General features: G+C 40.9%; 2 protein-coding genes across 2 annotated transcripts in view; both read right to left on the bottom strand.

Moving 5' to 3' along the window:
• The window catches only part of LOC130880447 (cytochrome b-c1 complex subunit 2, mitochondrial), a 31,690-nt gene extending 7,921 nt beyond the window's left edge, over nt 1–23,769 (bottom strand). The window contains exons 1-10 of the mRNA XM_057779471.1: nt 23,640–23,769; nt 21,054–21,137; nt 20,809–20,958; nt 18,637–18,701; nt 17,006–17,062; nt 15,332–15,456; nt 10,882–10,979; nt 6,999–7,056; nt 5,415–5,510; nt 4,922–5,121 (exon numbers count right to left, since the gene is read on the bottom strand). Of these exons, the coding sequence (XP_057635454.1) occupies nt 4,922–5,121; nt 5,415–5,510; nt 6,999–7,056; nt 10,882–10,979; nt 15,332–15,456; nt 17,006–17,062; nt 18,637–18,701; nt 20,809–20,958; nt 21,054–21,137; nt 23,640–23,672 (966 nt within the window). The 5' untranslated portion in view covers nt 23,673–23,769. The remainder of the gene's footprint in view (nt 1–4,921; nt 5,122–5,414; nt 5,511–6,998; nt 7,057–10,881; nt 10,980–15,331; nt 15,457–17,005; nt 17,063–18,636; nt 18,702–20,808; nt 20,959–21,053; nt 21,138–23,639) is intronic.
• Nucleotides 23,770–26,529: 2,760 nt separating this feature from the next.
• LOC130879911 (ankyrin repeat domain-containing protein 26-like) overlaps nt 26,530–27,720 on the bottom strand; it is a 90,273-nt gene continuing 89,082 nt past the window's right edge. The window contains exons 29-30 of the mRNA XM_057778735.1: nt 27,563–27,608; nt 26,530–26,585 (exon numbers count right to left, since the gene is read on the bottom strand). Coding sequence (XP_057634718.1) covers nt 26,530–26,585; nt 27,563–27,608 — 102 coding nt within the window. The remainder of the gene's footprint in view (nt 26,586–27,562; nt 27,609–27,720) is intronic.

Consider the following 27,720-nt stretch of genomic DNA (forward strand, 5'->3'; position numbering starts at 1 on the left):
TAGTCTATGTAAAGCATAAAAAGAAATATACTGTAAGTTTAATTGTAATTCTAAAACAATCCTGGACACACTTCAAACTTCTGGCTCATTTCTGAACAAGAGTCCTAATCTGATGTTCTAACGTATGAACATAGTAACATACATGGTGAAAACTGACACACCAAGAAAATAATGGTGAGCCAAGGGAAAGGAAACCTACAGGAGGTTAAATTTAAGGCCAAGGATTTCAAACTGTGTCCCAGGGAACCCAAAGGCTCCATACAGAAGATTCAAAGGGTTTCACAGTTAGTCTTCAAAATTTCTTTAAAAGCTAAAATGCTTGTTTTGTGCATCATAACTTGGAAATCATATACAAAAGGTTCCTATCACTCAAATGTTAAACAGAGGGGCAAAACCGTGAGCTGTCATATGACTGAGGACTTTACTGATGCACAGACCTACATGTGCTGTGCACTACACTAGAAACTGACCAACGTTCAGTCCTACCACCTGAAGTACATTTCTCTTGCTGTCTCTTTCCTTCTTTAGGAGAGGGTGTTATGCAGTCGGGGCTGGCCTCAGACTCGTTACCTATATGGGCCTGCCTGACTCCTCTTCCTACTGTCTCGACATCCTGTGTTCTAGGATCACAAATGTGCAACATCCTACTCAGCTAAAGGTCAAGGAGTTATAAATACTCGGCTGACATTTCACAATTTATTTTTCTTTCTCACTTGAGGCAGGGTCTTAGTATGTAGTGTAGGCTAGCCTTGAACTCCTGATCTTCCTGCCTCACCTTCCAAGAGATTACAAGTGTATGCTACCAGGCATGGTTGATATTTCATACATTCCTGATGCAAATATCACATTATGAAAGCATTCTCCTGTCATGAAAATGTCAAAAGTTAACAAAGCATGATGGTACACACACCTGTTATCCTTCTATTTGGTAGGTAGAGGCAAGAATATTAATATTAGGTGGTCAAGGCCATCTTCAGTTACATAGCAAGTTTTGAGACCAGTATGGGATACATGAGACCATGCCCCCCCCCCCCCCCCGCAAAAAAACCCCACCAAAACGTTATCATGAGCCTTCTGGTTTTTTTTTTAAAACATTAAAAAAATTATTTATTATGTATACAGTGTTCTGTTTGCATGTATGCCTACATGCCTGAAGAGGGTGCCAGATCTTATTACAGATGGTTGTGAGCCACCATGTGGTTGCTGGGACCTCTAGGAGAGTAGCCAGTGCTCTTAACTTAACGCTGAGCCATATCTCCAGGCCACTTTAAAACATTTTTTAAAAAATCATTTGCTTATTCTTATCTTATGTACATTGATGTTTTTCCTACATGTATGCCTGTGTGAGGGTATCAGATCCCCTAGAACTGGAGTTACAGACAGCTGTGAACTGCCATGGAGGTGCTAGGAATTGAACCCAGGTCCTCTTAGTAGCCAGTGATCTTAACCACTGGGTAATCTCTCAGGCCGCGAGCCTTCTGTTCTTACTGTCATCATTCTTGTAAATTTAATCTCAAGCTGGAGGGCTATGTCTGTAAACAATTCATTGTTTTTTTACACTCCCCCCTACTTGTTTAGAAAACAAAGATCAGCAAAACTGAGAAAGCAGCCTCAGGAACAGGAACAGAAAGGAAGATAAGAATTAGAATCTAAGCTTTCGTTATTTGCAGATGATATGATAGTATACATAAGCGACCCCAAAAACTCTACCAAAGAACTCTTACAGCTGATAAACACCTTTGGTAATGTGGCAGGATACAAGATCAACTCCAAAAAATCAGTTGCCTTCCTATACACTAAGGATAAGGAAGCAGAGAGGGAAATCAGAGAAGCATCACCTTTCACGATAGCCACAAATAGCATAAAGTATCTTGGGGTTACTCTGACCAAGGAAGTGAAAGATCTATTTGACAAGAACTTTAAGTCTTTGAAGAAAGAAATTGAAGAGGACACCAGAAAATGGAAGGATCTCCCTTGCTCTTGGATTGGGAGGATCAACATAGTAAAAAGGGCAATTCTACCAAAAGCAATCTATAGATTCAATGCAATCCCCCATCAAAATCCCATCAAAATTCTTCACAGATCTGGAGAAGACAATAATCAACTTTATATGGAAAAACAAAAAACCCAGGATAGCCAAAACAATCTTACACAATAAAGGATCGTCTGGAGGCATTACCATCCCTGACTTCAAACTCTATTACAGAGCTACAGTATTGAAAACAGCTTGGTATTGGCATAAAAACAGAGAAGTCGACCAATGGAATCAAATAGAAGACCCGGACTTTAACCCACAAACCTATGAACACCTGATTTTTGATAAAGGAGCTAAAAATATACAATGGAAAAAAGAGAGCATCTTCAACAAACTGTGTTGGCAAAACTTGATGTCAATCTGTAGAAGAATGAAAATAGATCCATATCTATCACCATGCATAAAACTCAAGTCCAAATGGATTAAAGACCTCAATATCAGTCAGAACACACTGAACCTGATAGAAGAGAAAGTGGGAAGTACTCTACAACACATGGGCACAGGAGACCACTTCCTACGTACAACCCCAGCAGCACAGACACTAAGGGCATCACTGAACAAATGGGACCTCCTGAGACTGAGAAGCTTCTGTAAAGCAAAGGACACTGTCACTAAGACAAAAAGGCAACCCACTGACTGGGAGAAGATCTTCACCAACCCCGCAACTGACAAAGGTCTGATCTCCAAAATATATAAAGAACTCAAGAAACTAGACCATAAAAGGCTAAGCAACCCAATTATAAAATGGGGCACTGAGCTGAACAGAGAATTCTCAACAGAAGAAGTTCAAATGGCCAAAAGACACTTAAGATCATGCTCAACTTCCTTAGCGATCAGGAAAATGCAAATCAAGACAACATTAAGATACCATCTTACACCTGTCAGAATGGCTAAAATAAAAAACACCAATGATAGCCTCTGCTGGAGAGGTTGTGGAGAAAGGGGTACACTCATCCATTGCTGGTGGGAATGCAAATTTGTGCAACCACTTTGGAAAGCAGTATGGCGGTTTCTCAGGAAATTTGGGATCAACTTACCCCTGGACCCAGCAATACTACTCTTGGGAATATACCCAAGAGATGCCCTATCATACAACAAAAGTATATGCTCAACTATGTTCATAGCAGCATTGTTTGTAATAGCCAGAACCTGGAAACAACCTAGATGCCCTTCAATGGAAGAATGGATGAAGAAAGTATGGAATATATACATATTAGAGTACTACGCAGCAGTAAAAAACAATGACTTCTTGAATTTTGCATGCAAATGGACGGAAATAGAAAACACTATCCTGAGTGAGGTAAGCCAGACCCAAAAAGAGGAACATGGGATGTACTCACTCATATTTGGTTTCTAGCCATAAATAAAGGACATTGAGACTATAATTCGTGATCCTAGAGAAGCTAAATAAGAAGGTGAACCCAAAGAAAAACATATAAGCATCCTCCTGAATATTAACCTTCATCAGGCGATGAAAGGAGACAGAGACCCACATTGGAGCACCGGACTGAAATCTCAAGGTCCAATTCAGGAGCAGAAGGAGAGAGAGCACGAGCAAGGAACTCAGGACCGCGAGGGGTGCACCCACACACTGAGACAATGGTGATGTTCTATCGGGAAATCACCAAGGCCAGCTGGCCTGGGTCTGAAAAAGCATGGGATAAAACCGGACTCACTGAACATAGCAGACAATGAGGACTACTGAGAACTCAAGAACAATGGCAATGGGTTTTTGATCCTACTGCACGTACTGGCTTTGTGGGAGCCTAGGCAGTTTGGATGCTCACCTTACTAGACCTGGATGGAGGTGGGTGGTCCTCAGACTTCCCACAGGGCAGGGAACCCTGATTGCTCTTTGGGCTGACAAGGGAGGGAGATTTGATCGGGGGAGGGGGAGGGAAATGGGAGGCGGTGGCGGGGAAGAGGCAGAAATCTTTAAGAAATAAATAAATAATTTTAAAAAAATAAATAAATAAAAAAAGAATTAGAATCTAAGGAAATAAGGAAAATGAAGTCTTTCTTTTATAAGCATTTATGTTCTTTATATAACCTATGTATTTGTATGTAACTGTGATGTGGGAGAATTGTCTGTATTTTGTCAATTATGTTTTAAATAAATGCTGATTGGCCCCAGGCAGGAAGTATAGGCAGGTCAACCAGACAGGAGTATTCTGGGAAGAAGGAAGCTCTTCCCACAGTTCTGCACAGACTACCGAAGAAGCAAGATGTGAGCTGCCCCGCTGAGAAAGGTACCGAGCCATGTGGCTAACATAGATAAGAATAATGGGTTGATATAAGTTATAAGAGCTAATAAGTAGCCTGAGCTAATGGGCCAATCAGTTTTATAACTTATGTAGATCTCTGTGTGATTTTCTCTGGGACTAAATGGCTGGGGGACCAGGTGGGACAGAAACCCCAACAAACCCGGCCCTCATGTTACATAACTGTGCATATGTGCTTGTGTGTAGAGGCTGGACAACAAAGTTGGGTATCATCTGCCAGACAATGACTACCTTGTTTTTTGAGACTAGGTCTCCTACTGGCCTGGAACTCATGTAGTAGAAAAGGCAGACTGACCATGGAGTCCCCAAGACCTACCTGTCTCCACCTCCTAGCACTAGGATTATAAGCATGTGCTACCACTTCAACCTTCATACATGGTTTCTGGGAATTGAATTTGGGTCTTCATGCTTGTGAAGTAAGTACTTTTTCCCTCCCTTTCATTCTGCTGGAATACCAGGTTTGAGCCACCCAATCAAGCTTATAATTGTTCATTTTAAATTTTAAAATCAGACTATCATTAATAGACAAAATTATATCAAAGTAACATGTTTCTGAAAGCTAAAACAGAAATACTGATTGCTTGGACTCACTGCTTGGACTCACATCAAAAGGCTGGTTACTTCCTTTGGCAACACTCTGGCTTAGGAGGCTGGTGGTATTGTTGCCCCTCTTGATATGTGGTCCAGCACCAAGAAGATGCTGAAGTACACTGAATGCATTTGCTTCTGTACTTCCAATGGCAGCACCTTCTGCTACAATAGCAGCATGGACCAGGTTGTCTCCATTTTGATCTCGAATTTCACCTGGGATCATATAATGAGGGAGGAGTAAGAAAAGTAGCTTTATTACATTGGTTTTATTCACCAGCATTCTCTATGACACAGTACTAATGAATTAAGATTAGCGTCTGTGCTTTGTCTGGTCTTTCCCACTCAAAGCATGTTTAACATAATACCTGAGTCATCTAGTGTTTTTGGGTTTTTTTGTACTGATATGGTTTGGTGGTAACAATCAAGCCAATACTGCCCCAACATGCTATTTCTGCAGAGAAATGCCACTGGCATATGTTATTAAGTCTAGGAGAAAGAATACTTACCTCCACGGTATTTGGCTTTTGCACCAGCTAAACCAAGGCCACCCCTCATGTTGAGAAATTGTTCAGCAACCTGTTTTAGGACAGAATGACTCACACCTATTTCAATTGAAGCAAAAACAAAGAGTCAGTATTTTTATAATTATAAAGCATATATTTTTCCTTGTTTTAAAATATGTAATCATTAAATGCGAACATAGGCCTCCAGACAGCTCAGTAGGCAAAGGCACTGCATTAGTTTTGAGACCAGAGCTGGATTCCTGGAACCCACCTGAGGGTGGATGGGAAGAATCGACTCTACAAAGATGTCTTTGACCTCTACACACGTGGTGCTGGTGGCATGTACTTGGCTGCTAATTATATGTACATACATATGGATTTATGTACGCATATTTATTATAATATAGAATCATATAACATACATACTAATAAATTATTCTTTTAAACCCAAAAGTTGATAAATACTATAGAAATAAATAACAAAGAAAGCATGAATTTTCTTGCCAAAATACCATTCTTCCTGGTAACAATTTACAATCTGTTATTAACTATTATATTCATCTAGATGTTTTCCTGTATAGTTAATAGTATATGCTCATTTTCTTTCCCCTTTATTCTTTATTTTTCAAGATAGGGCTTCTCTGTAGCCGTTGCTGTCCTGAGACTCACTCTGCAGACAAGGGGGCCTCAGAGATCCACCTGCCTTTAATTCAGTGGTAGCCACTGAATCTAAGGCATCAAATAAGATAAACACACGCTCTACCACTTACATACCAAAACCCTATTATAAAAGTGGTATTATCTCTTTAATGTTTCTAACTTGTCTTCCATAATTTGTATCTTTCTAAGTGGTTAGAAATGGCTATAAAATATTCCACTCTATGGATCGATCATTTATTTAATCAATACCATTCTAATTGACATTAATGTGTTTCTAATACCTGTTAGAATATTGTGCTTTATATCAAAGGACAACCAAGAATAAAAAGACAACCCATGCGATAGAAGGTATCTGCAAGCCACATTTTTGATAAGGGGCTATATAGTATCCAAGATAAAGAAACTTTAATAGATATATTCAAAGAACGTTAATTTATACTTCAATAATTCTTTTTGTTTTCAAATGGACTCTTAATATGTACTCTGGTTGGGTTTGGAACTCACTATGTAGACAAAGTTGCCTCAAACTCAGATTTACCTGCTTCTGGAGCACCGTGTTAAAACATGAGCCACCATGCTCAGCATACCATACCAATAATTGTTGACAGCATGTATTTCTCCAAATCCTAGGTAATACTGGGAAGTGTTAGCCTTTTAATTTTTGCCAATCTCAGATTAAAACTTTCTTAGTTATTAGTGACATTCTTTGCTTATAAAAATTTACCTTTGTCACAAATTTTGCAAATACTGTCAAGTCTATAAGGGAAGTAGCAAAATTCATTTGTTTCCCAAACAACTAGCAAAACCCTATTTATACTGTCTTTTTAAGAGTTTCAAAATGTTCAATCCCATGCATATGCCATACAGTTTAAGGGTTTGCTTTTGGGAAACAAACTGTCATGCACGTGCAGGTAATTTCAGACTTACCAAGTCCAACCAAAGCCATTCTTGCACTTGTGAAGTGGTTCTGAACAAAGTAATGTAACTGAGGAAGAAGAGCGATTAGGTCATATTAAAAAAGCGCAAAAACTACAAATGTACAAGTGCAGCACGGCAGGAAACAAGTTCACATTATGAATATAGGCATAATGGACTACGGAGGACTAGGTATTGTTCTTCGCACTGAGACTTTATCCCTAAAAACTACAGCTTAGAAGAACAAGACCTTCATTGTGCTTATGCTCTACAACTCCCATGAAAACTCTAATAAAAGCACTGACTTTAAACAGAATAAAAGGTTTAAGAATTGTATCTCAATTAAAACTAAATGAATTGCTGGGGAAAAGTGATTAGAGCAATTGCTATACAAGTGTCAAAAACAAAAGTCTGGATCCCAGAATCCATGTAAGAGCCAGGTGGCATGGTGGCCTGCCTGTAATTCCAGCCATGGGAGGCAGGGACAGGCAATCCCAGAGTTCTCAGTGTGGTTAAGAGAGCCTGCGCAATATATAAAGTGGAAGAGAGATGGCAGAGGACTCCTGACTTCAGTCTTGAACTTTCACATGTATATCTCTATATACATACAAAACATGCACACACATACAGACATCATACCACAAATACAAAAATGGAACATAAAAAACGAGTGAAAACATATTAAAAGTATACACTGGCTTGAAATCAAGAATGAGACAAAATTCATGCCCTTAGTATTATAATGTAGCATTAAACAGCACATCTAATTTACTGTATCTTTACACTCAAAAATCAACTGAAGTTGGATGCAGTGGCACACACCTCTGTGGTCCTGGCATGTAAGGGGCCAAGGCAGAGGACTGAGTCTGAGGTTAGTCTAGGTTATTATACAGAGAAGCAAACCCAACTACTTATTCATCTAACTACTACACATGGTTGTCAAAAATCAGTGAGATTTGGGAATGTTGTTTATATGACTACCTTAGGCTAAGCAAAGAGCAGGAGTAGCTAGCATCTATTCTATTAGGAATAATACTACCCTCAAGGGGTTGAAGATTTGTTCTGTGGCCAGGAAACCGCCTTATTTTATGGGAAAACACGTGCTCCGGTTTCTAAGCAGAGACACGCTGTTCTGCACTGCGGAGAAACAGTATCTCCTGCAGGGCTTCGGAGGGCCTGAAGGCGGCACTGACGAGAGACACTGGGTCCACGTGCACCAATTTGTCAAGAAGCTGTGATCTAAGAATGGTAAACACCTGTGAAGTCACATTAGATGGCCAAACTATTATCTTTCTATGGATGTTTTTCTATTGAATTGCTAAAGTATATTATGCTAATTTCCTTAGCCTTTCCTTAGCCTAAGAATACATTAAAACAAAAAAAAAGCCCAAACATTAATGACCTTTGAAACTATCAAGTTTATCATAGTTAATATTTGTCTATGAATAGACTTTATTGTTTTAAATGCGACTTTTTGTCTATCCAAATTCATAAACTGCCTTTATTTAAAATATGCTATGGAATGTTCACATATTATTCCCTTTTAAAAAATTAATTGCATTAATTATTGGGGTGTATATGAGTACAGGTATGCCTGCGTCATGGCGTATGTATAGAAGCCAAAAAATAATTCTGAAGAGTTGGTTCTCTTCTTTCATGGTGGGATGTGGGATCAAACTAAGGTCACTGGATTTGTGTGGGAAGAGTTTTTAATTGCTAGTCACCTCACCAGCCCTAGCTAAATTTCTCAATGTATAAACAATGTGCCGTTCTACAACAGGGAGCTTATGTAACTAATCTCCTAATGCTGGATATTAATTTATTTCTAATTTTTACCATTATACAGTAATGCTGACTAGATATCCGCGAGGGCAGTGTTTTCCTGTGAAACAAACAGCATGACATTTCTTCACAAAAGGGAATCTGAGTTCTGAAAAAAATTTATTCAAAACTCATTAGAAGCTAATTATATGAAAAGTGTTGCTAATTCTAATCCTATGATATGAATTATGGTTTCTCCCTTAGACAAGTCTTCACTCAGTATCTCAGAGTAGCTCGAGGTAATTCTCCCAACTCAGCAATCCAAGTGTTGGGATTACAGATTTGCTTTTTACAAATTACAGTTTTTTAATAAGTGCTACAAAATGACACTTCAGATTACAGATTGGCAGGTCAAACGAGAAGGAACTATACAGTTTTCTAATCACCACCTAGAAATGAGAAAAAAAATCTCAATACTTGAGTCAATACTTAGAAGGCACTAATCATTCTAAAATTCTCTCTTTTGTATATACTGCAAACAGACATGTAAGTTACAGGCAGAGGAGAACCCAGTGAAATCGGTTTTCTCTTTTGACCTTTACATGGCTCCTGGAGATCAAACTCAGGTCACCAAGCTTGTGTGACAAGTGCCTTTACCCACTAACTCTGCTTTCCAGGCTTCCAAATTTTCTGATAAAAAGATAGGAAGGGGATAGCTGGGGTAAAAGTAGGCAATTAAGATTCTATTCACCTATCTACACTTATAGTATGTGCACCTGTGCACCAGATACATGCATGATGCTATAGAAGCCAGTAAAGGGCACTGGATCCCCTGGAGTTATAGACAGGCATGAGCTACCATGTGGGTGCTGGGAATTAAACCTGAGTCTTCTGGAAGAGTAGCCAGTGCTCTTAATCTCTGAGTCGGCTCTCCAGCTCCAATAGTCAATGTTTCTTACTTTGAAACAAAGTTCTGAGGCATAGGTTTTTCTGTGATTTGTGATGAATCTGGCCTGCTGACACAGGGAAGCTGGTATACTAGAAAAGGTAAATAAACAATGCTGGGCTAGAGACTAGGAAATACAAAGGAGGGGTTCATTTCATACATATCATCAGAGGCACCAAATATTTACAACCATGAAGTAATTTACTATGATACTTAACCATTAAATTATTTTAAAAATACAATATCTGTATACACAGAAAAATTTATAAAAGAAAATACATCAGGTATTAATGAGTGCCTTTAGGCATCTAAGATAGTTTTTGGGTGTAAGTCTTTATTCTTGGTGTTTCCTCTGCTTAGAATTGTCTTGTCCCGTTCTAGCATTCACTGTCTTATTCCTTAGAAACAGGGTGCAGGGTGTTGCACTGAATCTGGAGCTAGGTCGGCAGCTAGCCCTGGTGATTTTCCTGTCTCCACTTCACAACATTGGGGTTTCAGGTATACACAGTCACTCCTGGCTTTTTACATGAGTGTTCGAATCCAAACTCAGGTCCTCATGTCTATGTAGCAAAAGCTCTTACACACTGAGCGACCTCTAGACCCACTGAGACAATTGTCCTTCATTTTGTTTGTTTTAGATTTTCATTTTATGATTCCTTTGGCCATAAAAACTTTAGTTCTCTCTCTCTTTCTCTCCCCCCCCCCCTCTCTCTCTCACACACACACACACACGAAAAAAAAAAGCAAAATTTCTTTCTTTTCTCGGTTTTCCAAAACAGGGTCTGTGCAGCTCTGGCTGTCCTGGATCTCGCTCTGTAGACCAGGCTGGCTTTCAACTCAGAGATCCACCTGCCTCTGCCTTCTCAGTGCTGAGATTAAAAGTATGAACCACCACTGCCTGGATATATTTCTTTTTTTTTTTTTGGTTTTTCGAGACAGGGTTTCTCTGTAGCTTTGGTGCCTGTCCTGGAACTAGCTCTTGTAGACCAGGCTGGCCTCGAACTCACAGAGATCCGCCTGCCTCTGCCTCCCGAGTGCTGGGATTAAAGGTGTGCGCCACCACTGCCCGGCTGCTGGATATATTTCTTAAAATTAGGAGGTAAAACAAACATCCTGAAACAGAAAGTTTAATATAACACAGTCTGGTGTCTAGGAGTTGGCAATTTAAAATGCAGTTCCTTCACTTACCTCCTCTGGTGTAATTTTCCCCATCCTATAGTCAGGACAATACAAGGGATTAGCCAAGGTATTCTTGTAGGCAGCATCATGCAACTTCTCAATGACGCCTAAAAGACAGAAGAGCAATGGCCCTCAAATGTATGAATGACTACGATACTTTTAAAAATCAGCAATAAGTCTATACAGATTTGAGATTCAAATTTTCAGATTTGAAATTTGTTACTATACAACCTCTAGTAATTTTTAAAGTGCTGCCTGTAAAATGCACAGAAAAAAGGATAGAGCAAGCAGTTGTCTCTAAGATAAGTAAAATTCATCTAATTACTTACTTCCAGATTCCCTTCCTGGGTAACGAGGAAGTTTCCAGGACACATGGAGCCATGAATGTGGCAAACTTAGGTTAATCACTAGTTTTGGGGAGTCAAGAGCTACCATTGATCTGGACTTATTCTTTACTGGTGCCCCGGCACTGCTGTCCCCACCTTCTGGCTTCTGTGCCTTCTCTGGAACTATATTCCCTACATCTGTTCATTATTTGAGTACACCTTCAGATGCCAGGCACTGTGCTAGTTATCAGAAACCTAGAGACGAATCAGGTATAATGGCCAATCTCAAAATCTTGAGGGGGAAAATTATAAAACTGCTATGAGGAAAAATGTTAGTAGGAAGTGTGCTGCTGGGTACATGAAAGAAATAGAAAAGATGAAAGAAAGAAAATCTGGGAAGTCTTCTAGGATGATTAATTCCTGGGTGAGTAATATGTGAATAGCACAAGATGCAGAGGAAACAGACAGAGAAAATTTGGGGATGGGGGAAGTCTGACACTAAAATTGGTTTACTAAAATGCTGACTGGTCAGTAGCCAGGCAGGAAGTATAGGCAGGACAACCAAACTGTGTTGACTTGGGATGCTAGGAAAGGGAAGGGCAGAGTCAGAGAGACGCCAGTAGACACAGAGAAAGCAAGATGTATAAAAAATGAGGTCACAAGCCATGAGCCACATAGCAGAGGGTAGATAAGAAATACAGGTTAAAGTGTAAGAGCTAGCTAGTAACAAGCCTGAGCTACTGACCACACATTTACAATTAAGTTTTTGTGTGGTTATTTGGGAATGCTGCTAAGACAGGAAAAATCTGTCTACAAATGGCACCCAAACATTTGGCAATTACATCCACATAAGGCTTGAGAGAGAGCTTGGGAAAGGGTTTTTTAGACACAATGATATGGACCCAAGAGCAACTTCCTAGTCTCATGTCTCTGAGGTACAGGGAAACCGAGGTATAGGGACTTGTTCCCTGGCTGCTGCCTGCAGATTTGAGCTGCCAGCACCCCATGAGCTAAGCTGAGTGGCAGGTTCCCACTCTCTCATACTGGCCATTGTAAGAAAAGCGTCTTTTGGCAACTGCCTGCAGGAGGGAGTCAGCTGCAAACCGCCATGCACTGCTGCCATGTGCCAAGCTAAGCAATGCCCGTAGCTAACACAGCAGTTTAAGATTTGCCTCATGCGAGCAAAAACAAAACAAAAACAAAACAAAACATAGATACTTGGTAAAACAGATGCAGACAGAAAAACAAAACAAAACAACAACAAAAACCAACCAAACAAATGAACAAACAAACCAACCCCAATTTTAAACAGGTTACAGTGTGTTTAAAAATATACACGGGCTTGGGAGAGAGAAGACAAAGACGATATACATAGATTTAAAAATATAGTTTTAAAATAATAAAGCACTTAAAAGGGAGTAAAGTAACATAAAAGAAACAAGTCATGTAAAGATGAAAAGTATGCAGTGTCCGGATCCTATATGTTATTGTGTTGTCTTTAAGTTTTTTGGTTGCTAAGAGATACTGGACTAAAAAAGGTACTAGATTAAACCAACCTATATATTTTAAAAGTGTCTTGACTTCAAAACGGAAGTCAAAAGTTATATTACTTTGGGGGAAGAGTCTATAGTTTTATTTCCAGAGGAAACAAAAGGCTGTGGATTTATTCAAGGTTAAAGATGATCAGGTTTGATCAAGGAAGACCCCCTGAAATCCTGGCTATAAACGTAAAGAAATAAACCTAAAAAACAAAACCCCCATAAAATATATATCTTACCTGCTCAAATATAAAGCAAAAAAATAATCTTTTGTTGATATATGTATAGTCTATACTTGTATTAATACATATATGTACACTACCATTAAAAGTTTATATGTTTTCAGAACAAGGGACCAGATACTAATAAAAACTGATGGCCCAAATGATTCAACATCTAGGATAGTTTCAGCTGCTGACTGGAATGATCTAGCCTCTCAGAATACTACAGCTAAGACTTAACCATTATCCCAATTTTTCTCAGGGTCCAAAGACTGCCAGTGCCCCCAAACAACAGGAAGTAGTCTAGAGAAAGACTCCCACATTCCCAAAAGATGGTTTGCAGATTTTTTTTTTAATCACTTAAGGGGGATTGGTTACAAGTTGTTATTGATAATGGAAAAAAACAAAATCAAAAAACTAAACAGGAGATTAGATCTCGGGGATCTCATTCTGAAAAGAAAAGGGTGTTTCTACCTCAAACAAAATTTTAAACATCCAAATAAGGTTCCAGTTTCCTTAAGAAGATAACATTGGATTCCACCCAGGGAATGGTTTGCCTACAGAATACTTTGGTCTAGGGTGTGAGTGTGACTTATTTTGTTCTAGCAACAGAATGTTTAACTGTGGCTGTAGGCTGCGACCTTCAACTGGTCTGTTCATTTCCTTGTATCACATTAATGTAGTTTTTTATCTCACTCCTACCTCTTCGGGTCAGGGTATTTTAAGCAATTGGAAACTAAACATATCAGTATTCACTGGAATTCCTTCTTGGTACTAGTCTATGTTTTCTGTTTTTATTATAAATGTGTCTTCATACTCTTTATATTTCTAATCCCCATGCTCCTACCCTGGCAAGTGGTATTTTTTTCAAGGCTGCTCCCTGACAAGGCAGGGTGGGGATATAGAAATGATAGGATAAAAGGGCAGATCATTGAATCCACTTTTAAACCAAGGACAAAACAAAACAAAAACAAAAACTACTTGTCTTAAATATTTCACATTGGTATGGATCTTGGTATAGTGATACAAATTTAAAGTTAATTTTGTTATACTGTGTTAATTTCTACTCTTGTCTGAGGTATTGTGCTTAGGCAACTTATTTTAAAATGTAATATATAATTAAGAAATACAAATAAATAGTCCTATATAATAGTCAAACTTACAGTCATATTAGGTATGTTTTCAAGGTCATACACAGATATGTTTAGATATATGGTCTTCATAAACTTCAAAGACCTACAGAATATGCCATTTAATATGTTTAATAACCTAAAGCTTTTCATGACAGTAAGATATCTTTGCTTCTGGCAGCATCAATTTACTTCAGAGAAGATAACAGGCATTGAAGAAACTCCACACGGAGCTTTCATTTCCCTCCTTAGGGCAAAAACTAGCCATCTGAGCAAAAAGTTACCCTTGCCTCAACTGCTGACAATATGTTGTCCAAACTGTATAAGCAGGTCACAAAGAAAAGAGACTGCCAATCTTGCCAAGACAGGGTAGGGAAGTTCTTCAAAATTTCCTGCTTCAGAGAAAAGTCTGTCAGATATTCTAGGTCTATAGGCCAAAAATGGATGCCACAATGTTGCAGAGTAACTTAGGGTGATTGTTTAGGAGCTAGATGTCCCTATCATTAGGCAACATTTCACCCTTCTGAGGTCTATGACAGAGTGAAAGACTAGATAATCATAGTTACAGTTTTCCTTAGTTACAATAAAAAATAAACTAGGTATAAAACTTTAGCATCACAAAGATAAAACAGATAATGGAAATTTTTCTCTAATTTTGCCAAATACAAAGATTCTATAATCAAACATTACAAATATCAACACAAAAAGTTATTTTAAGAATTATGGAGACTGTTTTTTATTTTTTTATTGTCAAAAATTTTCATATATTATATTTTTAAAGTTCATGTTTTTCCACCCAACTTTCTGTTCTTCTCCTTCCCTCTTTAAATTCAAATAAAACCCAAGAAACACACATACCACTTCTATAAAAACAGAAATTAAAATAAGAAAAAGATCAGTAAGACAAAAAATGTGAAGTATACTTTGGAAGGATCCTCCAAGGACGAGTCACGTGACAACAGCAACATGTAACAGTAAATTACAACAGTAGAAACAGTAAAAGAAACTGCTGCTGCGTTTGTTCTCAGCAAAACAACAACATATAACACAATCAGGGAACAGGGAGAGCACACAGGATTCTACTGGAGAAAACAATACAAATGTTTAATAGTAACAAAACAAACAAGACTCTAAAATAATGGAACTTATTTTGGAGATATTTTCAGGCCCGAATAGGATTTTCTTCACAAATACATCTTTTCAAAACCTAGAAGTAATAAAATGGGATTGGCAAAAGTACTTACGAGTCTGTGAATTCTGAAAGGCAACAGCTTTGTCAATCTTTAGCTGAGACTGAAGGTCAGCTACTTCCCAACGGCGAAATTCTGGTGCTGTGGTGACATTGAGCAGAAACTCCATCAGGATTTCACTACAGAAAATAAGTGAAGAGGTACAGGTCAAAAATTTATGCCGGTGTATGACACTTAACCCGACATCTGGTGGGTGGAGGCTGGAGGACTTTGTCTCCAGGCTAGCCTGAGCTATGAAGTAATACTCTGTCCTGGAAGATCAAGGCCTTGGGTGGGAGCTCGAGGACAGAATGCTTGCTGGGCATGCCCAGTGTTCCAGGGCAGTGGTTAACAGCCTTCCTAATGCTGCCACCTTTAATGCAGTGGTGACTCCCGGCCATGAAACTATTTTTGCTGCCACTTCTTAGCTATAATTTTGCTATTGTTTTGAACCATAATGTAAATAAATACCTGTGTTTTCCAATGGTCTTAGGTGACCCCTGTGAAACGGTTGCTGACCCCCAAATGGGTCATGACCCATGGGTTGAGAACCACTGCCCTAGGTGATCTCCAGGACAACAAAATGTGAAGACAACATTTAAGATAATAAACTGTAATCTTATTTATGGCTAGGAGTCTAATCAATCCCAGGTTTGTGAATAATATTCCAGAATCAAAGTCCAAGGTCACAGTGACAAAGTCAACTAAATAGTAGTTTAGTCTTTATTTTCTTAGTATATAAAAATATTAGGTTTCATCATGGCATTTTTAATATATTTTTATTGATCTGCCCCCTCATCCTCTGTTCTATTTCTCTGCCCCTCTCCACTTGTACTTTTCCAGACTGTGGCTTCCTTTCTCCTTTCATGCCACACATGTTTTACTGTCCTCCTCGCCTTCTTTAACATCTTGTGGTTCCCTTTCCAGTGTCATGAACTGCATCCACACACACAAATAAACATTAGAAGCTAGGACCTGCTGAGATAATATGGTATTTGTCTGTGTCTAGGTCACCTTGTTTAATACAAGTTTGGCACTTCTTAAAAATTAATTACATTTTGTTTCCACTTATTTTATATACTGACCACTTTCCCCTCCCTTCTCTGCTCCTGCTCTTTTCTTGCCTCCAATCTACCTCCCTCCCCATCCACTCCTCCTCTTTCTCTGTTCAGAAAGCGGCATCAGTAAAGCATGGGGCATCAAGTTGAGGCAGGACCAAGCTTGCCCTCTGCATCAAGAATGGGCAAGACAACCCAGCACGGGTAATAGGTTCCCAAAAGCCAGTTCAAGTACCAGGGACAGGTCCTGATCTCATTGCTAGGAGCCCTACAAACAGACCAAGTTTTTGGCATTTCCTAAAAGCAGATGTTATGTCTATACGCATCTGTGTATAGGTTTATAAATTTGAGTCTAGGTACCCATGGAGGTCAAAAGAGGGCATTGGAGTCCCTTGTGCTGCAGTTACAACCAGCTGTGAGTCTCCAGATGTGGGTGTTAGGAACAAATTTAGGTTGTCTGCAAGAGCAGTTATGCACTCTTAACCACTAAACTATCTCTCTGGTTCATAAATCTTTTTCCAAATGATTTTTTTTTATTAATAATAGGTTTCATTATGACTCATACATTGCATGTATTATCTATCTCTAGTATTCCCATAAAGCAGACGCTCTAATACATGCAAGTACTTACATATCATTTCGCATGCCTTCTACAGTGTAAGCCATGGTTTCCCTTGTTGCAGTCACACTGAATTGAAAATAAACAGCAGTAAATAATCTGAGTCAGAAAATAGCTCTTCTTAAATATTCTTTGCTAAAGCACCCAATTCTTTGTACTACTGTGAAAATAATATTCAACTAAAATTTTAAAGTAATTTTTAAAAATCGGCAAATAAATCCACCTTAAAAAGTAATCAAGTTTTGACATATGCTGCAAAATGGATGAACCTTGAGGACCTTATATTAAGTTACTAATGTATCTTAAATAATTTATTCATATGAAGAACAAATGACAGCAAAATGTAAAGCTAACCCTCCAACAAAAAAGGCAGTCAAAATCAAAGAAAATATGATGGTGGCCAAGGATGAAGGGAATAGGAAGTCAGTTTATTGGACGAAGTTCCCGCTAAGGACAACAATGAAGTTCCAGAAGTGAAAAGTGGTAATGATTCTCAGATGCTACTTAATGCCATGGGACTGCATATACATTTAAAGCGGCAAGTTTATGTTCCACACACTTTACAATGAAAAACAAAAGGGAAATATTCAAGATGTCCTTAACTTCGATATCAATCTTCTTATTCTCCATAATTCTAGTATTTCATCTTTAAAACTCGTTATGTAGATATACAAAACTGTTCTGCAGAACAGTTAGGAAGTGAACCATTAGTTCTTTGTTCAAAACAGATCATTCCATTTTTATGTGTGCATGTGCTATGTAAGTGCAGGTGCCTACGGAGCATGATGCTAGTGTGAGACCCCTGGCGCTGGTGTCCAGGTCCCCTGGAGGAGCAATATGCGTCCTATTTCTAGCCCCACACTACCAGTTCTTCATAGTTCTATCATGGCTACCCATTTCCTTGAACTGGACTTTCAGTTTCTCGTCTTTAGAAGACAGCGCAGGTGCGGCATCACAGCACCATACTGCTGCTACTGTTTCCAGTTTCCTCTTGGGGTATAGACATTTTTTACCTTTGTTCCCTTTCCTTTTAGTTTTTTTTCCCCTTTTCTCCCTGATTTATGATTTTTCCTTTTCCAATCAGATGTTTTTGTATATTGCATATACAATAAACATCTACTCCCAATCAGTCACATATCTACCATATGCAGAGGCATGCTTCACATTTTTGATGATGACTCAACAACTTTCCCTGTCTGTTTAAGAGATCTTCAGCCCCATTTGTTAACAAAGAGGAGTTACCCTACAAGTGGATATTTCTGCGTCTCCCACTCCCTTTGAGACAGGGACTCACTGTGTAGTCCTGGCTTTCTGTAAGCCTGGATCTTAGAGACTCACCTGTCTCTGTCTTCCAGATGCTGCTGTAAAGACATAAGCCACTGTGTTCAGCTCCCTCCACAGCAGAGCCTCTATTTTCAATTGTGTGTATAAGTATGTGTCTGTGAGGGGTTATGTGCACATGAATGTAACTGACTGTAGTGGCCAGAAGGTGTTGGAGCCCTGGAACTGGAGTTATAGTAGCTGTGAGCTGTCTGATGCGAGTGCTGGAAACAAAACTGGGGTCCTCTGCAAGAACAATGTACTTTTTTAACTCCTGAGCCACCACTCCAGCCCTGGCTATTTCTTGTTACTATTTAACAAACCTTAAGTTACCACCAACTGCTTCAATTCCACGGGTTATCTTGAAAGATGAAGCTCCTTTGGTAGTCTTGAAAAAGAAAGGACGCTTTTCTTAATAGTTGTTCAATGCCAGGTCGGCCACACATTACACTATATCACAATCGATGGTCTTAACTGTTATTAGCAGATCCAAAAAGAATTTTACTAAGTAGGTCCTAACTAGCAGGTACTTTTTAATAAGAGTTATGAGATTCAACAAAGCACATTGCTTGCAGTACACATACATGTGTATTTTTGTTTTGTATTTCTGAGACAAAGTCTCCTTACACAGTTCAGGTTGTCCATAACTTTTAAGTAGGTCTGGTTTAACTCAAACTCTAGAATGGACTTTACCATCTCAGTTTCCCTAAGTACCACAGTTACAAACCACATGCCACCAGATCCGGCTTAGATTTTAATATAAAATACAATTGTGTAAAAATTCCATTAGCAAATACAAGCTTATTAGACTTGTAGATTGGTGAGACTTTATGGGTGTAGCGTCTGACATTCCTAAGAGACACAATCTCACAGAAAACTCCCTGATCCTTTCTGGCTCTTACAGTCTTTCTGAAGCTTCTTCTACAATACTTCCTTAGCCTTAGGTGCAGGGGCGTTTTGTAATGTATCCAACAAGGGTGACTCTAACTGCATGTCAAAGAGGGGAAAAGTCTAAAGAAAAAGAGCTACAGGCTGAAGAAGGCTGGGAGTGGAGCAGGTGCTCCTCCCCATACACAGAGCATACCAACTGGATGTCTAGTGACACATGGTCAGCCTTGAAAACATGCATACAATGTACAGACTGAGCAGATCATATTTAACAATATATGTATATATACATACACATGCATGTAGTAACAATTAATATAATAAAAGAGGCCATGAATTTGAAGGAGATCAGTGTGGGTACATGGGAGAGTTTGGAGATAGGAAAGGGAAGAGAGAAATATTACAATTTCAAGGGGAAGAGGATAGGGAGGCTTTATTTTTTAAAACTTTTGTCACGTTCTATAGAAAAATTGTTTTCCCCTACTGATTTCTTACATTTCAATACCAGCATCCAACTGAATAATAACAATTATTGTCTGTGGCCAATATCCTGTGGTTTCACATGTTATCAGATGGGATTTTACAGGGTTGAACAGCAGCCCTGTTCATGTCCACTCAGAATCTGGATATGTGACTTTATTAGAACAGGGTCATTGTAAACGAATCAATCCTGGATTAGCAGAAATGCTAAGCCCATTATGATAGGTGACCTCATAAGAGGACATCTGGACACAAGGACAGACAGAAGGTCGGTTAAGTGACAAGACAGGTGGGTACTGGAGTGATGCAGAGCGGAAGCTAGAAAACGGCAAGGAAGGACTCTTTCCTATGGAAGCATGGACCTGCTAATGCCGTGACTTACTATAACACTGTGACTTTAACGCCTAGCCTTTAAAACTGTAAGAGGATAAAATCACTTTATGTTAAGGCAACCAGTCTGTGTAAATAAGACACAACAGCTCAAGGAAACAAATGCAGGGCACTGCTTTCAGGCTTCTGCTGCTGTTTTATCAAAACAAGGTTTGGTGTAGCTCAGGCTAGTCTCAAACTCGTGATCCTCCTGTCTCCATCTCCCCAGTGGATTACAGGAGTTAATCTTGGTGCCTGGGTTGCTTTTAGGTATGTTTACAAGCCAGAGAAAATAGTGGCATGTTTTTTGTTGCTCTCTGCCTTAGTTCCTTGAGACAAGGTCTTCTCTCAGTGAACCTGAAACTAGCTTTTTTGTCCTGGTTGGTAGACAGCAACCTCAAAGGGTCTGCCTATCTCTGCTAGGGGAATAGGGATGCATGGCTATGATTGGTTCAATTGTTTTTTTCTTTTTTGATTTGTTTTGAGAAAGGGTTTCTCTGTGTAGCCTGGGTGTCCTAAAACTAGCTCTGTAGATGAGGCTGTCCTCAAACTCAGATCTGCCTGCCTCTGCCTCCTGAGCACTAGGACTAAAGGCGTGCGGCATCACCGCCCGGCTGGTGCTGATGTTTGAACTCAGCCTCTAATACTCACACAGCAAGGCTTTCCTAAGTCATCTCCTCATCCCTTTGTTTTTTAAACTCCCTACAGGCCCAAGATCACACACCATTTCCAAACAACAAGGTATTAAAGATACTTACCAAACTAGATGCAAGACGTAGTAAATGAGTGGTTCCTAAGTTGTTGGAGTCCTCATATCTACTTCCTGCTTTAATGAATAAACCAATTCTTGATAGAGGAGCATAGTTTTCCAGAGAAGCAATCACCAAACCATTAGGTAACTTGGTAAACTGTAGTTAAGACGGAATAGAGATGTGAGCAATGCCTGTCTTTTACCGAGAGTTAAGTAAAGCAGATGTGCTCTCCAGTAAGCAGTGAGACTCACCTCAAGATCCTCAGGCTGCAGAGCCACTCCTCCAGGGGCGGCTGAAGTTTTAACCTTCGGGGCAACTTTGAGGGAATAAAATCTCTAAAAACAACAAAGACAGGTTATGTATTGGTATCACAAGAACAGTCCTTTACATGTAAAAGCACTCCATAGCAATGCCACACAGCACAGTGATCTCATCTTCATGGGAAGAGCCACCACTCTCACTGGAAGTTCCACAAGTATTTCATTAATACGTTTATTAGCCATTCAGTCTACCCAAGTCAATTTCCCCCTGTATATAGCTTTTCTTTTCTTCCATTATTTCTTAAAAACTTCCGCAATGCAGCCCAGGATGACCTCAAGCTCACGATTCCTCTGGGACTATAGGTTTCTACTACACCTGGTCTAAGTCATTTTTTTAACTTCTACCCATCCTATTTGTGATTTATAGAGAATACTGAGTTCACCACAATCTTTTTTTTTTAAATATTTATTTATTATGTATACAATATTCTGTCTGTGTATATGCCTGCTGGCCAGAAGAGAGCACCAGACCCCATTACAGATGGTTATGAGCCACCATGTGGTTGCTGGGAATTGAACTCAGGACCTTTGGAAGAGCAGGCAATGCTCTTAACCTCTGAGCCATCTCTCCAGCCCAATCTTTTTTTTTTTAAAAAAAAATCATGCATTTTCTTTACTTTTTAATTATTTCATTAAACTTTCAAGTGTTTCCACAGTTTCTGAACAATTGCATTGTTATGTCAACACTTTAAAAAACAGATTTCAGCACTATTGCTTCCTCAGTTCGCCAGTCTCTTTATTTTTTCCAGCTAAAAAAACCTCCATCTCCTTGGTCATTTTAAGGGTCTTTTCTCAAAGCCCCTAACATATCCACTGTATTTCCATCCTCTTACGTGCTATACTGAGCACATTCAACCAAGAAAGGGTCTTAGCTTTCTGGTCAAATATCTACAACAGCATCCTAAACTCAACAAGGGATTAAATCAACAGCAGATTCTCAGTATAATATGTAATAACTTGGATGACGGATCTAAAACACATTGACTTTATTCACATATGAAATACATTTAAAAGTTATACATAAGAGCATAAAGTTATTCTGACATTCCAATTCCATCTAGGGCTCACAGGGTTACTAATGGACATGCAAGCAAACCCACTTTCACGCTGCTAAGCCCCAATAATCAATCATGCTGCCGTCATTTGGCAAAGCCGCTGTAAAGGTCTATAGTGCTCTTACTCTGTTCTGCCCTGGCGCGGGGCTAATCTGGCTGCTGGTCTTCATTTGCTCCCAGTATTACTACTTTCCCTTCAGCCCTGCATTTTAATTATGAATCAAAATGAGCTCGTTGTCATCATCAATTCAGTTTTCTGGATAAGGTGTGTGTAGTCACTTGTGGTTTTCGGCTGTGATTTCCCAAGACATTATTCCACAATATCCAAGTATAGCAGCCGACATGGATAATCCACAGTTCCATTACCAAGGAAGATGTAGGTGCTTCCGGATAGTGACATTTTAAAATTCTGCACTTTTGGGGGGGGGGTTCCTTTCACAAAAGGCTTATCCTCCCAATTGTCATATATTTTCTATTTTGTTTAAATAACACATGTCAATTTATCCCCATGGAAAGTAAGAAAGACAGTCCTGCCCTCAAAGGACTGTTAGCAATTGGTTGGTCTAGGCACAAAGAACACAAATATAGCCTAAATGCGTACAATTCTACAATACATTTATGTAAGTACAAAGAACAAGTAAACACCATTCCCAGGCGTGGACTTTTGCATCACTGTCTAGGTCTCTCAACACAGACACTACTGGCATTTTGGCATTGGTAATTCTATGATGTACAGGCTGCTGGTGTACAGTTAGATGTTTAGCAACATCTCTGACCACTAGATGCCAGGAGCACCCAACCCTCCCAAAGGAATGTTAGACCAACAAGCTCCACATGTAACCGGCTAAGCAGGGGCAACTTAGCCCCTGCCGAAATTTAAATGCCCCCGTTTTCATCTCTCGATAGCCGCTGTTTCAGTGATAACGTGCTGACACAGGAGGTCCTTACTCCCCCCTCTCCGAGTGACAACTACAGAATTTCGGGTTAGGAAGGAGCCTTGAGGAACGATAAAAGACCGAGAACATAGCGTGTTACGAATGCCGGGACTCAGCGCCGTCAGGAAGGAAGGACGCATCGGTCTTTCTGACACTTGCATCGGGGAAACTGATGCTCCAGGACAAACTCGGGAGCAGAGGCCGCAGCTGGGAAAGCTGAGGGCTGGGTGTCGTCGTCCTCCGCCCTACCTGCTTCTCGAGTGACCTTCAGGAGTCTCCCGAGTGCCGCTTCGGCGCCTCTCTCAAGGCCACCCTTCTCTGCGGCTTTCCCGCGTTAGCTCTCTCCAGCTCACAGGACCGGCTGAGCTTCCTTCCCCCCGGCCCCAGCCCGCAGACTGCCCGCTTCTCCGCCGGGTTCACCTGAAGGGCAGACCCAGGCCCGAGGCCAGGGCCGCACACCTCGCCCCCAGCCCCCGAGTGGCCGACAAGCCTCCCCCGCCCTGCCCCACGCGCGTCTTCGTGCTCACCGAGAAGGACCCGGCCCGGCTGAGGAACTTCATGGCTCTAGCGTGTGCCCTTTCCCACGGTCACCGCCGCCGGGAACGAAGAAAGATGGTGTCGGAGGACCGAGTTTCCCGGCGTGCCCTGCGAGCTTGCCCACGCCCCCTTGGCCGGGCGACTCTCTGCGCACACGGTGCTCTACTGCTCCCGGAGGCGGGACGGGTCCAGCTCCTGCCGGTGATAGGCTAGCGGGTTCCTAGGCCTGCGCGTTGCGGAGAGCGACGCTTTCTGTAGCCCTACTACGTCTGCCGCCATCACGGTCACCACAGCCGCGCTGGACTCTCGTCCCGGACCTGACCGTGAGACAGCGCCTGCCCGTGAACTCGGCAGCACCTCCTGTTCCCTGGAGGTCCACCCTCGCCACCTTCACTGTTGTCCTCGGCGACCTGTGAACTCGGTCGTCGCCAGCGAGTGCTCCAGCTCGTGGAATTTGCGTCCCAGGCTGGGTACCCATGCAGAAAAAGAAATCCTGTGATAGAAAGGAAGGGAGGGAGGGAACGAGGGAGAGAGACAGAGACCGAGAGAGACAGAGACTCGTACTATGCTACTTGTGTGATTGGGAAAGGGAAGGTACCGTGTGTGTGAATAGTCTCCTACAACTCTACTTGTGTGATTAGGAAAGGAACAGAACCAGGTATGTGTGTATGAATAGTCTCCTACCATGCTACTTGCGTGATTGGGATACGAGCAGTTACAGGCGCCAGTAACTATGGGAGTTTGTTAGAAATACATAATCTCCGGTTTCCAGATCGGACCCGAATCTATTTTTACAAGAGTCAGAGGTAATTTACATGCACATTAAAGCTTCAGAAAGGCTGGTAGTGTGGGGCAGGACAAGATAACAGGCAAACATGTCTCTTTCGCTGGTGACTGAATTGTTCCGTGACAACTGTTTGACCAAAGTCATGTAGACCATGCAGCTATGGCTCTGCAGGGCCAGTCCCTTCACTTACTCCAGCACCTCATAGATGGAGTGGGTGTTGGGGTGTGCCAGCTCAAAACCCTGGGTGTGTACCAGGGGGCTACTGAATTGGTTAGTCTGGGCCACTGGGACCACCCCCCTCAGGTAAGGGGCAGGACCAGCTCTCCCACACCCAAGGTAAGGGGCGGGGCCATCTTTCCCAAGTGTGGACAGGGTCTGCTCTCCTGTGGGCTTGGGGTGGGGGAGCTCTCCCTGGGCCCATGAAGAGCTGAACCAGCTCAGTGAGGCCCTTGTATTTCAATTCATGGTTCAACACATGGTTTGCAGAGGCCACTTTGGTAACATGGACAACAGAAACAGACGTCAAGACAGACTCCAGCTATAGCAGGACCATGGACCCAGACTTGGCCATCAGCAACATCTTGGGCCTGGATGTCACCATGGCCCCTGGTGGCAGCATAGGCTCTCAGATTGGCATAGGCCCAGTAGCACCATGGTCCCCAGACTCCAACATGTCCCATGTGGTGGTAGAGACCCCAAGCATTCAGACGGCCAGTCACATGGCCCCTGATGACAACAGGAGCCATACTCTGGCTGTGGTAGGACCATGGACCCAGACATGGTCCCTGGCCACAGCTCAGCCTGGATGTCAGCTTGGCCCCAGTGGCAATGCATGGCAGCAGATCCTTGGGCACAGACATGTCGTCAGGTGTCAGCCCAGACCCTAGGCATCTGCACTGCCTTCGGTGGTAGCCTGAGCCACAGACCTCAACACAGACACTGGCTGTGGCGGGGCCATGGACCTAGACATGGCCTTAGCAGCAGCCCAGGACTGGATGTTACTATGACCCCAGATGGCAAGCAGGCATCCTACACCAGCCTGTTCCTCGTTCAGATCCACCTCTCTCCGCAGGACATGAACCTCTGTTCCTCTCTTTCCCTCTTGTACCCCTCCATATATTTGCTCACCGTAATGGCACCCGATCACCGGTGCCCTGTGGCACCGGGCAGGCCCTTAGATTCTTCCTGCCCACCCAGGACAAACTACCCAGGTGGTGCTGTGAGTCCACTGAGCAGGGCCTTAGCTTCTTACCTGCTCAGGGCAAACTGTGTGATAGTATGTGAATGACCGAATCTTAAGACATTTTCAAAAGAGTGAAGCAGGAAATACGAAATTCCTTCAGCAAAAGTTGTTCTCATTTGAGGAAAGGGCTATAAATCAGTGTTTGAAATTAAAAGCATAAAACTTGAAAATTCTCTGAGTTTGATGGAGGTGTGATGACTGTGACACATCAAAGCACTGACTGGGTGGAGTGTTGCTCACATCTGCAGGTGCGTTCATGCTGGTAGATACTGAGAAAAGAAAGTAAGCCACCGTCAAAATGATTTTTAATTCTAGTAAATGATAAATGACAACTTGGCTGTTTGGATTCTGTTTAAGTAGCTGGAGATTGGGCATTTGGGGTATGTAATACATATTTTCACTTGTAAAATACACTAAAAATTAGTTTATGCCAAGAAACACCTTAAAATAGGATTAAAATGTGTGTGTGTGTGTGTGTGTGTGTGTGTACATGGATACACTTATATGCAGGTATGCTGGGAGGCTAGAAGAGGATGTTAGATCTCTTGAGCTGGAGTTACAGGCAGTTGTGAGCCACCTGACTTGTGGGTACTGGGAACTGAATTCTTTTATCCTCTGCAAGAACAGCAAGTGCTCTTAACCACTGAGTGATCTCTCCAGCCTCTAAATACGGGATTTTAATCATACATATATGAACGCAAAACATGTTCCTTCAATAAAGTTATCACATAATATATTTAATGGGAAACTACTAAATTGTTATATGAACAGGTCACTCAAATGTCTTTCAGAAAACCATATTTATTTTTAATCAGTATATATTTTTGTTATCTTCCTAAAGTAGATCTTGTTACTTAGATCCTGAAGGATAAGCATCTAAGGACCAACACTCAAGTTCAGCTGCAGCTAGAAAGAAAAAGTAAGAATTACAATCTTTACCTCAGAGACTTCACAGTTAACAGCAGGAGTCAGTAAAAAAAGAAAAAAAAAGATCAAAAACCTTATCAGAATAGATTTAAAATGACAAATATGTATGTATCACTACAATTAAAACTAAAATAGAATCGCTCGTATATACACTGAGTTATTTATCATCAGGGCTGAGTGTCGGCATGCACTCCCCTTCTTCACTCATGTACCGAGCTACTGTGATGAGCCCCGAGACGGTGAGAGAAGATATGTTCCAGCTCTCAATGATCATTTCGTTGTATTATATCCCTACGCCAGCAGTTTCTATACAGAGCCATAGATTTTTTTGACAGATAAAGTACAGGAAGCACTGGAGTACTCAGAGGGACTTCCCTGCCAGTGTTGTGTTGATATCGGAGCTCTCCAGTGGAGGTGTTCCATAACCTGATGGGGGAATAACTGAGAAAGGCATGCAAGCAGAGGTGAGGAAGAATGTGACTAGTTCATGGACACTAAAAGCAGGAGCAGTTGGCCAGAACAGGTGAGTGGTGAGAGAGGGGACAGGATAACTTGACAGCAGTCATTCTGAGTTGTGTATTTCCAGTCTGTATAAGGAAATTGGTATTTCCTCTTCCAGGCTGAAGGTAAGCCGATGAGAAGTAAGTAATGGGATTTCAAATGATACTTGTCAAGGACTACTCAGGAAGTGTGATTGATTGACAAGTATCAATAAATGGTTGTTGTAGTTTTGGGGGAGGTTGAGTACAGATAATAATGAATTGTTGAGGAAGAATAAAAGAGATTTTGAAAAGCCATGGAGCCACAGATGCAGGACGAACAGTACTCACTCGGGATGCCCGCTTTTGTATGCTTTTAGTGTAGAATTTACAAACCAAGGGGCAGGATTCCATTTGCTTCTTAAATTTGTTTTGTAAATTTACTCTAAATTGAGCACACACACATTGACAACATACCTTTATCTACCTCTGCAGTTATGTCTTTTACCATTTGCTGCTGCTTCTGAAATGTGAGATTTTATAACATTAAATTCAAACAAGTGATATTGTGGGAATGACATATCACTTAAAATATATCTTTTATGACCCCTCAAGACCTACTAAACTATAAGCTT

The sequence above is a fragment of the Chionomys nivalis genome, chromosome 8 (assembly GCF_950005125.1).
Source record: "Chionomys nivalis chromosome 8, mChiNiv1.1, whole genome shotgun sequence".
NCBI lineage: Eukaryota > Metazoa > Chordata > Mammalia > Rodentia > Cricetidae > Chionomys > Chionomys nivalis.